This window comes from Rhinolophus sinicus, linkage group LG11 (genome assembly GCF_036562045.2).
Source record: "Rhinolophus sinicus isolate RSC01 linkage group LG11, ASM3656204v1, whole genome shotgun sequence".
In the NCBI taxonomy this organism is placed as follows: domain Eukaryota; kingdom Metazoa; phylum Chordata; class Mammalia; order Chiroptera; family Rhinolophidae; genus Rhinolophus; species Rhinolophus sinicus.
In genome coordinates, this window is record NC_133760.1 from 11,157,018 (window position 1) to 11,171,788 (window position 14,771).

The window sequence follows — 14,771 nt, forward strand, 5'->3', positions numbered from 1 at the left end:
CTTTTGAATTAAAGGGAGTCCCTAGGATGGGGTGTAGGGAGGTCTGGCTGCGGAGAGGAGACACCTGTGACTAGTTCTACCCTCACCCTTAGGACGGCTAGAAATTGAAAGAAATTGTTTCTGGAGCTAGGCTGGAATACAAAGGCTGTGAGGGCCTGAAGACAGAGGGGCAGAGGAAAGGACAGCAGTCCAGGGAGACACCAAACAGGTCTACAGGAGATGGAGGGCGCTGTACAAAGAGGGAAGTGAAAGTAGGGATACGGTGAGAGATGGGGAGATATAAACAGACACAGAGACTGAGAAATAACAATTACTAACATATACTGCTTCCTAGTCACACACTATTCTAATTCTCTCATTGAAATATCCCTGTGAGGCAAAAGCCATATCATTATACATTTTTACAGATGAGCAAACTGAGGCTCAGAGAGGTGATGTGACTTGCCCAAGATCACACAGCCAGAAACAGGCAGAGCATCTGGCTCCAACACTGCTCCTCTCAATCTCACAAAACAGAGACACAGAGGAAAGGAGAGAGATATGGTGACTGGGAAGTGGGGAGGCAAAAAGGATAGAAGATAGAGACAAGGAAAGAAACAGAAATGACAGGATAAAGACAGAGAAAAAGGGCAATTATGGGGAAGTGAGGCACCAGAAGACTGAAACAGTCCCCCATTTCTCACCCCTCTCCTTGGACCATTCCTTTGTATTGAAAATGCCTACCTTTGTGGTGGGGACAGCAATCCCAGGCCTGAGACTTCCCAATGTGGGGCTGGAATTAACACCTTGACATCCTGTTGACAGGTTTTCTTAATGAGCTTCATAGAGCCAGAGTCAGGCAGAGTGAGGCTGCCCCCCCCCCCCCAGCCATGGACAGAGAACCCCAGCCTGAGAGGTCCTACCCTAAACGGAGTCACCCCAATGCCATCCAGAAACTGGGACATGATCTGCTGAATATAAGGCTGGCTGGGGTGAGGTACACAGGCAGGCGGTCCCCACATGGAGCTTCCTGTCCCTAAATCCCCATTCTATTCCCACCACAGGTCAACCATGAATGCAGAGGTGGAGGGAGAGAGGAAGAGACTCAGAGGTCCTGAGAACGATGAAGAGACAGAGAAGGGAAACACATAGAGATACTGAGAAAGAGACAGATTCATAGAGACAGCAGAGAGAGATCCTGAAAACCAAAGACTGGGAGTGAGACAGACAGAAAGAGAGAGAGAGAGAGGAGGAAAAAGAGAGGCACTGAGAGAAAGTGAGAGATGCTCTGAGAGAAAAAAAGACAAAGAGATTCTAAAACAGGGAGAGAAATTCAGAAGGAACAGAGATGAAGGGAGATAGAAATCTAAGAGAAAAAGGCAGATTGAGTGACAGAAGCCTCAAGAGAGGAGACACAGAGGCAGACAGGAAGAGAATCACAGGGATTCAGCCAAAGACAGAGACTGAGAGAAACAGAGTCTGAGTCAGAGACAGGGATCGAAATCAAGATGACAAAAGTCATGCATTCATTCAACAAACATTCACAGACTGCCTACTGTGTGCTAAGCACTATTTTAGGTGCTGGAGATACAGAAGTGAACAAGACAAAATGCCTGCTCTGAAGAGACCCTAATAGAGAAGATCCATTAGAGAGCTTGACAGAGGGGGATAGGATGGGGTTCAGGGGAGGGCACACTTGTTGCACCCCACCACACCCCCAGAGTCAGCGCCCTGCACCACAGCCCTTCCCAGTCACCAGGTTCCTGGACAGAAAAAGGCTGACAGGAAGACCCACAACAGCGACAGAGGCAGGGAGACAGGGACACACAGGGAAATTAAGATAAAGACAAAGTGGGAGAGATGCAGAGAGAAAAACACATACTGAGAAGAGAGCAAGAGATAGAAAACAGACATGAACAGAAGTAGACACGGAGTAAAACAGAGATGGACGGTGAGAGAGATGAACAGAAATAGAGATTGAGAGTGAGAGATACTGAGAGAAGAAACAAGACTCAATAAAGAGAGATAAAGAAGACACTGACAGACACTCCCAGAGACAAGCCCAGTCCCAGACTCCGCACAGCCCCCCAGGTCTGGGCCGCGTGCCAGGCACCTAGCGGAAAGCTGGATCTGGCAAGGCAGGGATGAGTGGAAGGGTGGGCCGCATTCCTGAAGTGTTCCAAGTACTGACTCAGCCACATCCCCACCGCTGACCCAGCCATGCCGGGGTCTGTTTCCTCCAGCCCATACTGCCGGGGTCGACCTGAGTGATGCACAAGTTTGTCTGCCATCATGACCTGGCCTCAGGTGGGGGTGCCCACTGAGAGGCTTGGGGGACTGGATACCAGGGAGTGCAGCGGCATGGGCATAGGACATCCGGGAGCCATTGCATTGGGAATAGAAATGGTGGGAGTTCAGGGCAGGGCATAACAATAAGGATACAAGGGGACCAACACGTGGGGAGGAACCCAGGAGTCATAAGGATAGCACAGATGTGCTAGGCTGATAGGCACCGGGAAGCTAGGGGACTCTGGAAGTGTCTAGGAGACAGGTACAGCATACAGGGCTCCAAGAGCAGTGGGCATGGAATTGACAAGGGCTCAGGTGAGTCCGTAGGAATCAGTCATGGCACAGGAGTGCCAGGCTAATGGGCACATCATCAGGTGTGTTTTTATAAGTGTATTTAGGAGTCAGGAGTGTATTTAGGAATCAGAAGTATAGTTATGGACTACTTAACAATGGGATACATTCTGAGAAATGTATCGTTAGGCGATTTTGTCGTTGTGCAAATATCACAGACCTACATGGTCTAGCCTACCACACCCCTAGGCTGTACGGTATAGCCTACTGGTATTTCTCCTAGGCTACAAGCCTGTACAGCATGTTAGTGTATAAAACACCACGAGATTAAATCAAGCATAAGAGAAATGATACAAATCAGGAGATGTGGTAAACACGAGATGTACGAGGCTGCTGCCAGCATCATACGGCATACTGTTTTACAGCAAACTTTTTTTTTTATCGGTACAAAGTGCACTCTAAAATGATAAAAGTATGGTAAATACAGAAACCAGTAACGGTTGTTTATTATCATCAAGTATGTACTGCATATAATCGTATGTGCTACACTTTCCTACGACTGGCAGCGCAGGTGTTTACACAGCATCACCACAAACACGTGATCAATGCGTTGTGGTATGACTTAACCACCAGTGTCACCAGGCGATAGGAATTTTCCAGCTCTATTATCGTCTTACAGGACCATATATGCAGTCCATTGTTGACCTAAACGTCGTTATATGGCTCATCACTGTACAGGGTGTAGTTTTCAGGGGTCACAGGCCCAGAGAGATTCAGGAATGCACACCTACAGGCTAAGTAAGACAGACCCAAAGGTGCTAGGGAATGAGGAGGGTACACCCGTTGGCCAAGTGTAATGACACGGAAATGCTGGTGCATGCAAGTTGCCAAAAAGAGCAGGCTGAGGATGGTACAAACAAAGGCCAGGCTAACCGGGCACGCAGTGCTAGGGCTAAGGGGCGGGGTGACCTTGAGTTGGGGAATCTAGAGAATGAGCAGTTACAGACGCCCGCCCCTCCCACTCTGGTCACCTCCTGTTCCAAGACCCCAAGGGGATCTAACAGAGGAAATGGGCGCAAGAATCCAGGATTGAGGGCATGATGACCACAGGAATTGTAGCGAGGCTGTTACTGTTTCTGCTGCTGGTACTAAGCAGGCGAGACCGGTTGGGGTGCGCGGCGCACGCAGGCGCAGAGGGCCCTACCCTCAGGCCCACGCCTCTCCTGTTGCCGGGGAACGTGCTGCAGCTGAAGCCCAGACTCCTGGACCATGCACTCATAGAGGCAGTCCAGAGAGTGGGTGAGGGTACAGAATTCTGAATTCATGGAGGTGGGGCTGGGGCTGGAAGTCCTGGTTCTCTGAATGAAGACAGAGCTGAGGGTTCCACCAGTTCCCGAGGAAGGTAGAGGGGCCTTAAGTCCTATGTTCGGGCAAAGAAAACTGGGTGGGTCGGAAAGCTGGGGACCTGGAGATCTGGTTGTGAGGAAAGAGGAGACGGGGGTGGGGAGTCAGACATCGAGGGAAGAGGGGCAATGGGCTTGAGCTCCTGGTTCAAGATGGAGTCGTGCTACTCCGTCCCCAACCTCCATTCCTGGGTCCTGAGGGAAGAGCCGGGGATGAGGAGTCCGATGCGGGGGGGGGGGGGGGGGGGGGGAGAGGGGCCTGTTCTCCTGGTTCAAGGCTGGAAGGGGGAGTACTGAGGGCCCAGAAGCCTAGTTCTGAAGGTGCAGGGGGCTGGAGACCTGGCTTTCTGGATCCTGAGGGAAGAGGGAGCCTGGACTCCTGGGTCTGAGGGAGGAGGAGGCTGGGGATCAGAACTCCTGGGCCTGGAATGAGGGGCAGAAACGGAAAATCCTGGGTCTGAAGTGATCTGGAGGCGGAGCTCCGGAGTCTTGGAGGAGGGCGGGGTCGGGAGCCCGAACCAGGATCCGCGGAGCACCGGCTCCACGTAGCTCTGGCCGCTGAGACCCGCGCTCTACAGTGATGCTGTGCGGCTTCGCAACGCTGCGAGACATGTTAGTGCTGCAGGGGGATACCTTCTCCGGCTGCGAGGTCATGGCAGTCTTTGAACGCTTCACACGCGGAAACCAAGAGGCCCAGAAGGCGGAAAGGAGGGCCTGGACATCCAGTTTTGGCAGTAAAGGGCGGGACCGGGAAAACGGGGCGGGGCCCAAGAGTCAAAGCTAACGAGCGCAAACCGGGAGGAGAGGGCGGGGTGGAGCTAAAGTGTAAGGTCGAGTCGGGGACAGGAGGGCTGGTTCCTCGTGCGGCCCATATTAGAGCCTAAGAGTCGAAGCCAAAGAGAGCAAGCGCTGGTCAGAGATCGAGACCAACAGAGGTGGGGCAAATGTGTGAAGAGGTGGCAACTAAGAGGTCTAAGAAGCAAAGCAAAGGGCTGCGAGGAAGTCGGCCCGGCACCTGGACGTTTCCCGGGGGCGTGATTAATCCCTGGCCCGCCCCCTTCTCTGCCTCACCCCTAGGTATCGCGTTCGGGTTGGGTACGCGGACCATCCAGGAGCGCGTCCTGGAGGCGGCGGCTTGTTAGCTTGGCGAATTTCAAGCCACCATTGGTGCGGCCTGTTCGGGAAAGCAGAGGGAGCTGGTGTGGGTGTGGCTAATAGACCAGAAGGGGCTGCCGGAAGGCGTTTGGGTGGAAGGAAGCCAGTAAGACCAAGAGCTAGCCGGGAGCCGACCCACAGCGTTATGACCTCGCCCTGTTCCCACTTCCAGGGGCCCTGTTCAACCCCCGGCGGCTATTAGATAATGCTGTGCATCTGTTATCTGTTTCGTGGTCTTTGGGAACCGCTATGGCTACAAGGACCAGGAGTTCCTGAGGCTGCTGGACCTCTTCAGTGACAACTTCCGCATCATGAGTTCCAGACGGGGAGAGGTGAGAGGGCCGGCACCAATCCCTCCCTCGTGAGCCCAACCTATGCCAAATCCTGAGTCCATCCGTATACCTACCTAGAGTGGATCAGTCTTAAAATGGAAGTCTTAGAATCTTAGAATGGAAGAGAGCTAGAACTTATAACATCAAAGTCCTGGTCCAGTCTCCTCTCTGTAGGGAAACTAGGGGTCTTATTCAAAGTCCCACTGAGAATCTCTGCCCCCAGAAGTACATTTTCCCCTCCCTCCTGGACTGGCTCCCAGGCCGGCAACACCAAATCTCAAAACTTCACAGAACTTCGGGTCTTCGTCTCTGATCAAATGCAGCGGCACCAGCAGACGCGACAGCCTGGGGAACCCGCCATTTAATGGACTGCTCCCTCTATCAGATGGATGATGTGCAGACCCTGCTGCCCTAAACTATCCATGCCGCCTACAAGGAGGCACCTGGCATGCCGCAGCACCTGTTTCCTCTGTCCACAGGAACAGAACAACCCTGAGTCACTTCCTGTAAGAGACTTCGATGACAACACATAACCCTTTTTTCGGCAGCACCAAGACCAGGAGCACCACCCTCATTCTGCTGGCTCCTCATTCTACTCAGGTACCCAAAGGTGACAGGTTTTCGAGCAGGAGAGCCCAGGACAAGGGGGATAGGGTTTGGGGATGGCTGGGGGCTGGGGCACGAGTGCCTCACGTGCTCTGCCGGCCTCAGCCAAGGTGCAGGCTGAGCTAGACACTGTCGTAGGTCAAGCATGTACCCCAAGCCTGGAGGACCCGGAGGGCCTGCCCTACACCAATGCCATGCTGCACAAGATTCAGCACTTTATTAGCATGCCGCCCCATGCCCTCACCCAGGACACCCGCCTGCGCAGTCACTTCCTACCCATGGTGCCCACCGGGCTTAGGGATTCTGCGCAGGGGCCGGGGAGCACCTTTAACCAAGATCAACAGAAATAAGACCCTGAGAACAAGAAATAAGGTCCACTTTCCCCCTAGCTTCTAAATGGGATCTTGGATAGATAGATGAAAGGCAGTCTTGCCAAGTTTGTAGGTAACCTCTGCATGTCCCCCCATGGCACCTTCCTGATTCCTCTGCTTGTATCTGCGCACCGGGACCCCACCCAATTCAAGGACCCAGGCTGCTTCAACCCCAATTTCCTGGATAAGTTCCAAAGCAACACCTTCATGCCCTTTGCCCCAGGTCTGGGCTAGGCAGGGAGGGCGCCAGCCAGGGCAGGCCCTGGGGTACATGGGGGTTCTCACCCTGCATCTCTGTCCCCGGGAAAGCGGATGTTCCTGAATGCAGACCTGTCCCATTGGGGATCTTCCTCTTCTTCTGCATCACCCTGCAGCAGTTCTGCCTCCTCCCTGTGGAGAGCCCCACCAATATACTCGTAGACCTCACCCCGCAGTGCACTGGCCTAAGCAATGTCCCTCCAGCCTTCCAGCTCCACCTGGTGGCCTGCTGAAGTCAGGCTCAGCCATCCTCTGCTCACTGACTCAGACCTTCTTATCCTCTTTGGTCAATAAAGACCCTGAATTGCAGATAGAGGCAAGAAGAGGGAGAGAATAGATGTGTGCAGCTCTGAGGTAAACTTTTATTTATTTCTTGGCTGACAGGACTTTCACACCCATGCTCCTCCCAGCACCTTTCATCCTGCCCAAGCAGTGGCAGCCTAGTCCAAAAGGTGCCATGGCCAAAGGGGTTGGGAGTCACTTCACATTCCAGGCTGGAGGAGTGGGGGGCTTGGGGGTTCTCCCCCCCGCAAACCTTTGCCAGCAAGAGGCCATGACTCACCTCAACCCCAAATCCTGCATCCTGGTGGGAAGTGGCAATGCCTCCTTCCAGCTCTCCACACCTGAGAGGGTCACAACCAGACAGGACAGGACACAGGCCCCCAGCTCCAATAATGGTAGCCCCCAACACTGGCCCTTGCCCAGGTCACAACCCCAGCCCCCATCACAGGTCTTTCCTCTTCCTTGGTTGGTCCTCAGTAACTGAGGGTGCCCTCCACACCAGGCAGGACAGAGGCAAAGTCGGAAGCAGCAGCTGTGGCGGGGAAGGAATAGGCACCAAGACTGGTGGGCTGCTGGCGAGGCAGCGCAGGCCGGGGCTCTCCAGAAGTCAGGGCAAGCTGTCTGTCCATGCAGCTCTGGGGATGGCCACTAGGTGGGTGTACTCGGCTGAGATACAGGTACTTGGACACCTTTCTGTCCTGATGCTGGGTGAGGGGGAGACAGGAGATAGTGAGTCATCAGGGAAGGGACAAAGAGATCAAGAAAAAGCTGGAAAGGTGGGGGAAGACGACCACACGAGATGGGGCTCATGTTGGGGGCACCAGGAGAGTAGGTGTCTAGGGAAGGTGGACAGAGGTGGCAGGATTTAGTAAAAGGCTGACGAGGTGGATAAGGTAGCTTGAGGCCTGGTGAGGTACATGGAATAGGAACAATCTGAGGGAGGGGATGCCAAATGGGAAGCAGGTACCTAGCTGATACTTGTCTTTGGCTGCTGCTCGCTCCTTGGCATCAAAATACCAGACAGTGATGGCGTACCTGGGGACCAGAGCAGCCCCAGAGGGCAATTAGAGATCGCTTTTCTAAAATTCCAGCCACCATATCTATAATGACATTACAGCCCACCCTCTGAGCCTGGTTATGTTCCCACTAATGTTCCCTCTCAGCACTTCATCACTCCCAGGGAGCACCTGGGCACATCCCAGAAGTATGGGTCATACCTGGTGGCATAGGCTGGTTTCACTTCATGAGGGTTCCGCCGGTCAGACCAGAAAATGAGCAGCCGGTCAAAGAGTGGCTCGATGTTGGCTACCACAGGCCGGCCCTCAGGAAAGATCTGCAGCAGGCCACCATGCACCTGAGGGGAAGCCAGAGAATGATGAGGCAGGAGGCTGACACTGCCCACCCCAAGGTGCCCACCAGGGGGCGTAGCAGCTACACACATCCCTCCCTCCCACTACTCAGCCCCTTAAAATGAATGACAACCCAGTCTGCATCACCATGGAGATGGGCAGGAAGCTACTAAAGACAGGAAATGGGAGGGTTCATTAGGACAGCGGCTGGGCAGACAGCACTATTCCCCAAAGGAGGAGGCTCTGCTCTGCCACCCTACAGTCAGACAGAGAGAAGGAGGGGCCATTCCCCAGGAAGAGCCATGCCATGCGGCAAATTGCCCCACCCCTCTGTGGACTGAAAAAGGGAACAGGAGAATATTAGAAGCTGAACTGGAAGTGGAAAATGGAGTAGATGCACGCCGCCCCATCCCCATCCCCACCCCAACACCCTACCTTGACGTCCCAGTTCTGATTCAGGTAATAGATACAGGTGATGCAGCGCCCATCGCCGTGGGGATTGTCAACATGCCTCACATACCCCAGCCCGTTGCCTGGGTAACATGCCACCATGGCCTGTCAGAGACAGATGAGGGTGGTTTACTGGGGCTAGGCAGGGACATTTGAGGAAGTAGCCATTACCTCCTTTCTCACCCCTCCCTGCCCCTGGTCTCTCCCTTGACTTAAGTGTCCTGGGTCCTAAGGGCTCCAGTCCCAACTTTCTCCTTTTTCAGCCAAGCTCCCACCCACCAGAAACCTCAGTTCCAGGGCCTCAACAGCGCACACACACACACACACACACACACACACACACCGCCAACCCAAAGCAGGGGCTCAGTGAGGAACTGAGTTTCATTTATTAAAGATAACCCGACCCCATCTCACACATCTCAGCAGAATAAAAGCAGTGTAAACGTTTTCTGATGTGCAGTGATGTGGCCTCACAGCCCTACACCAGGGGTTATCGCTATGGGCTGCAGAATGGAACCACCTGGGACACTGAACCCAGGCCCACCTCAGAGGTTCTCATGTACTTGGTCTAAGGTGGAGCCTGGAATTTTTAAAGGTTCCCCAGGTAGTACTAATGTGCAGCAATGTTAAAAACTGCTGCCCCTGACCACAAAGAATCACCACTAAGTAAATTATTTCTCCTACACATACCCAAACCTAAAGTGCTAAAGTGTGACTAGAGCCTGAGATCTAATCCCAACTCCAAGGATAACTGGGTAGCCTTGGACAGTCCCATCGCCTGAATGGGATTCAACTGCCTCCATCTGTAAAGCGGAACTAATAAACAACTCTATTTCCAGCAGTGGCGTTAACCCCTCTGTGAACCTAACTTTGGAAGTTCCTGACCCCGCACAGATCTAACAGGACTCATTCCAGGTCTTGGCTTCTCTGTGTACAGATCTAGCCACAGGTTCTCTCCTCCTCTCCCTGCCCATGCTGAGGCCTGGGCCTAGCCACTCAGGGCCTGTTTCTCATCAGGGAGCTGACACAAAGGTGGATGTGGTATGAGGAAAGGCCTCAGGTGTTCCTACAGACCTAACTCCCAGGTTTTAGTTTCAGAGCGGCCATTCTAGCTATGATGTCGGAAAGTGACTTTAACTTCCTGTCTCAGGTTCCTCCCTCCATGAAATGGAGCTGAAAGCTGCTTCACAGGTTGTTGTGGGAACTGAACAAGATACAAATGTCTGGGAAGATACCCAGCATGGTGCCTTCCACATGACGGAGAGCCAAAAAGCACAGGCTGAAATGACATTAAAAAAAGTCCCTGTCCTACCCTCTGGCCAAAGCCACTGGGAGGGCTGGATGGGGCACACGAGGGCACTGGCATGAAGACCCTAGCATGATGACTCCCACTGCCCGGGCCAGCCTGCCCATGCTGAGGCCTGGGCCTCGCCACTCGGGGCCTGTTTCTCATTAGGGAGCTGACACAAAGGTGGAGGTGGTACTATGAGGTACTCTGAGGTCCAGGTGTTCCTACAGCCCTAACTCCCAGGTTCAAGTTTTAGGCCCTCTTCCGCTGGAGACCATCTGTCTTGACCCCTCGATCCAGGCCAGCTGCTGCTCCCCATTAACCCTCATTAAACCTGTGAGGCCACAGCCCTGCAAGACAGCCTGAGGGAAACATTCCTGATCAAAAAGGTCAGCATCTGAGGCCAAAACAGGCTTGCCGAGCACCCCATGTTAGGCCAGATCGACTCAATCCCTCGGCCTCCTCCCAGCATGAGTGTAAATCGCTCTGCATTCCACATGTGTGCCTGCACACCACAGCACCTGCCCTGGACAAGAGGCCAGGAGGGTTGCCACCCGGTCCAGCCACCCAGCAGTGCAAAGCACGCTTCTCTCTGCAGCACCAGGGCACAGGCAGTGAGCAGGCCCCTACACCACCCAGCTCAGGAGCAGCCTCTGCACTGCTCACTCCCTGCAGGTGGGTCAGCGCTCTGAATAAGCACCTCACTGGCAAGAACACAGCTGTGGCCCAGGAGACCTGGAATTTGTGAGTCATTGATCAGGGACAGACAAGGACTCCCCACTTAGGACAGAAGCAGAGATTTTGCTGGTTGTGCACAAGGAGGGGGGTGGGGAAAGGGTTCCAGTGCTGCAACCTCTTCCCCCACAATCCATCCCAACACAGCAGCCAGAGACCTTTTTCTCCAGCTCTTCATTGTTCAAATCCCTTCAAGTTCCCACTGCATCCCCCAAAAACACAAAATATAAACTGCCCATCACAACCTCACCTCTTATCCCTACCACTATGCTCCAGCCTCTCAGGCCTCCTGACTGTTCTCAGACCTGCCTGTGCTCGTCCCTAAGGCCTTTGCACCTGCCTGGAACACTCTTCCCACCCACCCCCCATCCTCTTGTTATTCAGGTCTCCGGTGAAGGGGCACCTTGAGTCCTCTAGCTGGAGGTACCTGGGCTGATTTTCCACTCCACCCCTCAGTGTGAAATCAGCACGGGGAATTGTTTATCCAGTACTAGGCCCAGGCCTGGCTCCCTGGGGGGTACCTGTTGACTGAAAACACTCCTCTGGGCCTCAGCCTCTGTTCCATCCTGCCTGTGCGACCTCACAGAGGCTCTCCCACCATGCAAGGTGGACACCCAGTGGTCTGGCGTGGAATGGTACTTGTGCATGAAGGCTGGGCACAGACACAGGCCCTTTAAGGCCCCCCTCCCCCCACACACACATACCGTGGGGAATGGAGGGTGGAGGCGTACTCTGGCCCCAGCGGAACATCTACTTCCTCCCCCACAAGGGAAAGGGACAACAAGCAGAGTGACATGGACACACGGAAACTTGTTCCTCACCCTTCCCCCTCAGGGAAGGGGCAGCTGGGTTCAGAGCTAGGAAATTAGAGTTAAATGCTATTGGTGACACTGTGCCAAGAGCCCCAACACACACACACCCATCAGAAGCTGGGGACTGAGCCAAGGACAGCAGGCCCCACCTCCAAGCTGCTCTTAAAGGGGCAAGCCAAGCCCACCAGGCCCTCCCTAGAGTCCCCTGTAGTAGTACTAATAGGGGTCAGCTCTGTCCTACCCGCAGGCTCACTAAGCAGAGAGCAGGAAGACAGAACACAGGAGCTCCACTCCAAACGACAGAGCAGGCTGTTGCTGGACCTAGCCGTTCCAGTGATCCGTGCCCCCACTACCACTGTGGCCACCCACCCCAGCACCCCACACTATCGTACTGCAGAGCCTGGGGAGGGAGCCCAGATGTTGCCCTTTGAAGGCAGGGAAGCCTGGAGTTGCTGTCTCATTGGGGCAGGGGAGGGTCTGAGAGGAACTCCAGTGATTGGGTTGGCTCCTCCCCTCCCTTCGTAGTCTACCCTGGCTTACCTCCCAGGGCAACAGGGGTCACCTAGGGCTAAAAAAGTCACACACACCCCCAAATCCTAACAGGGGCCCTGTGCCCAACCACATCCAAGGCACCAAAGGGGAAGAGATCTGCTCCCTCTACCCTCCCCTCCTGAAACAGGCACAGACTAGCTGGGGACTTAACCTGGTTTTCCTATCCTGTGGATGAGCAAACTGAGGCTCAGGGAAGTGTCCTGCCCTGGGCCATTCAGCTCTTGTGGTCTACCCCCAACTTCTGGGACCCCGGGGTGAAGGTGCTCAGCACCCTGTGGCCAGGGAGACTCCCACTAATCTCTCCTGCCTGCGCAGGAGTGGAGTCCAGGGAGGGGCCACCTCTGGCTCTCCAGCTATCAAGTAACAGGAGGGAGAGGGAAGTAGGACAAGTTCCAGCTGGGGTGGGGAGGACACTGGCCTCAGCCCCAGGGGAGCCCTGGTCCCCAAGCCAGCTCCAGCCTGAGAGGGAAGCTGCACAGAGGCAGAACCCAAGATGGGATCTGAGAAAGGAGGAAGGGGACATCACGAGCACAAGCCCTTGCCTGAAGGACAGAACACAGGCAGTGCCATCAGCCAGGCACACTGGTGTTGTGCAGTGGGCAGTCCCTACAAGGCCTTGTCCAAACGACACCAAGCCTTGGACTCAAGGTCAAGGCCCTCAATCCCCTTCATGAAGAGAACTATCTCGTCAGCAGGCTGGAAAAGCTCTATGGACCACTGTCCTATGCAGGACTCCTAACCCAGGTTCTTGAATGGGGAGCTGGAGGCCCAGGAGGCCCTGACAGCTGCCCATAAACTCCAATCAAATCAGCACTTTTCTTGAGAGTATCACAAAATGGCAAATTCTCAAAAAGGCCCAGTTTCCAAAAAAAGATTAGTAACTAATATTCTAAAGAAAAAAGGACCAAGAAGAGACACACAGGCAGAGCGTCAAGGGAACAGACCAGAGCCGGGCAGGGATGAAGTGATGGGCAGACAGGATAGAAAGGATGGAGGACAGGGACTAGGATGGGGAGGACCAGGAAAGATGGGGGCAGGACTTCCACCCTGGCCAGCACACAGACACCCAGTGCCACCCCCAGGAAGCTGTCCTTAACACAGACACCATAGTGTGGCATAGAGCACCACGTGGCCCAGCGCCAGGCACAGCAGGCAGCCCCTCCTCCCCCAGCCTGGCACTGGCCTCAAAACTGCCACCCTCCCGCCTCCACCTCCTGGTTTTCCTGCCTAGGAGAAAGAATGGACAGACCAGAGGCAGATGGGGGCAGGATACACTAACCACATAAGCCAGCAGACAGGGATGGATGAAAAGATGGGGAAACGCGGAAGGATGAAGGAAGACAGGGACAGACAGGTGCAGATGGACAGACTGAGACAGAAACATGTGCCTGTCTACATGGACCATTCTTGGTCTAGGACCCACGCACAGGTGTTGGGCTATGAATGTCAGCACCTGTCCTCAGGTTCTTCAAGAGGATCCCTGGCAAGGTCAAGAAGCACTGTGGCTACAGGACAAACCCATGGTTTACAGGTACACAAACTAAGGCCCACAGGAAGCAAGTACACAGCCCCCCAACCCTCACCCCCGAGTTCCCTCAGGGAGTAAGAGCCCAAAGTAAACTCCAACACTCCCTCCAATGAAACTGCCTATATCCTTCTGTGACCTGAGAGGCCTGTCTCCAAACCCACTGGTGCTGAGAGCACAGGGCATCCCACAAATGTGAGCTGGGCAGCCTTACCTTGGTGCGCCCGTTGATGACGTAGCCGCCCAGCCTTCCAGCGCAGTGCCGGATCACAGCGTCCACATGGGCCATGAGGGCCCCAATGCTTCTGCAGCCCGGCTCGTGGCCTTCCACCCAGGCAATCTGGTCCCCACGGATGCTGCGTGGCGGGATAGCCCGCTGGCTCACTAGCTGCCCATCACGCAGGCGCCCACCACGTTTCAGGACCTCCACCTCGGCCAGCACACGGCTACCCAGTGCCGCCCCCAGGAAGCTGTCCTTGACACAGATGCCGTAGTACCGCATGCAGGGCACAATATAGTCCAGGGCCAAGCGCTCAGGCGCAGCAGGCAGCTCCTCCTCCCTCAGCCCAGCGCTGGCCTCACCACGGCCACTGCTGCAGCCCATGCCGCCCTCCCCCTCCACCTCCTGGTTCTCCTGCCTAGCCCAGGGCCGCTTGCTGGGTGCAGGGGCATCCCCACCATCCTCTGCCCATTTCCGTTTAGGGGCTTCAGGCCGGGCGCCCTGGGCTGCCAGTCGCTGGCACCCCTTGGTGACCAGTGCCGCAGCACCCTCACTCTGCAGTGGCCGCAGCTCGCCACCATCCTGCCCACCAAAGCCCTCTGGCAGGGGGCTGGCTGTGGTGGAAGTGGCTGTGGCTCTGGGGGTCCCACTCCCCGCTGAGGCCTCAGCAGGCGCTCCTGGACATCCTGGACGGTGGTAGGAGGGTAGCAGGGGACACGGCAGGTATCTCTCTACCCCCATCCTGGACCGGCCAGGCTCCAAAGGCTCTGACACAGAACCCGGCAACAGAGGGAGAGCCTGACTCAGGGGCTGTGGCTGGCACGGGCTGTCCATGGCAGCACTGTCTTCATCCCCCGGGCATGGAGGGCACGGC

At 55.0% G+C, this 14,771-nt stretch overlaps 1 protein-coding gene and 1 long non-coding RNA gene across 3 annotated transcripts; one reads left to right on the top strand and one right to left on the bottom strand.

Moving 5' to 3' along the window:
• Positions 1–3,783: 3,783 nt before the first annotated feature.
• On the top strand, positions 3,784–6,885 carry LOC141566996 (uncharacterized). Of its 2 annotated transcripts, XR_012490077.1 has the most exons (4): positions 3,784–3,961; positions 5,040–5,129; positions 5,290–5,449; positions 5,929–6,885. It is a non-coding gene; the product is annotated as an uncharacterized LOC141566996 (long non-coding RNA). The 2 variants fall into 2 exon arrangements; XR_012490078.1 differs by lacking the exon at positions 5,040–5,129.
• A 141-nt stretch (positions 6,886–7,026) lies between these two features.
• On the bottom strand, positions 7,027–14,731 carry EGLN2 (egl-9 family hypoxia inducible factor 2). The gene is made up of 5 exons (XM_019751342.2): positions 13,892–14,731; positions 8,751–8,870; positions 8,184–8,320; positions 7,934–8,001; positions 7,027–7,670 (listed from the first exon to the last, which is right to left on the bottom strand). Exons 1-5 carry the CDS (start codon positions 14,729–14,731, stop codon positions 7,615–7,617), a joined length of 1,221 nt encoding a protein of 406 aa, XP_019606901.2. The 3' UTR covers positions 7,027–7,614.
• Positions 14,732–14,771: the final 40 nt, after the last annotated feature.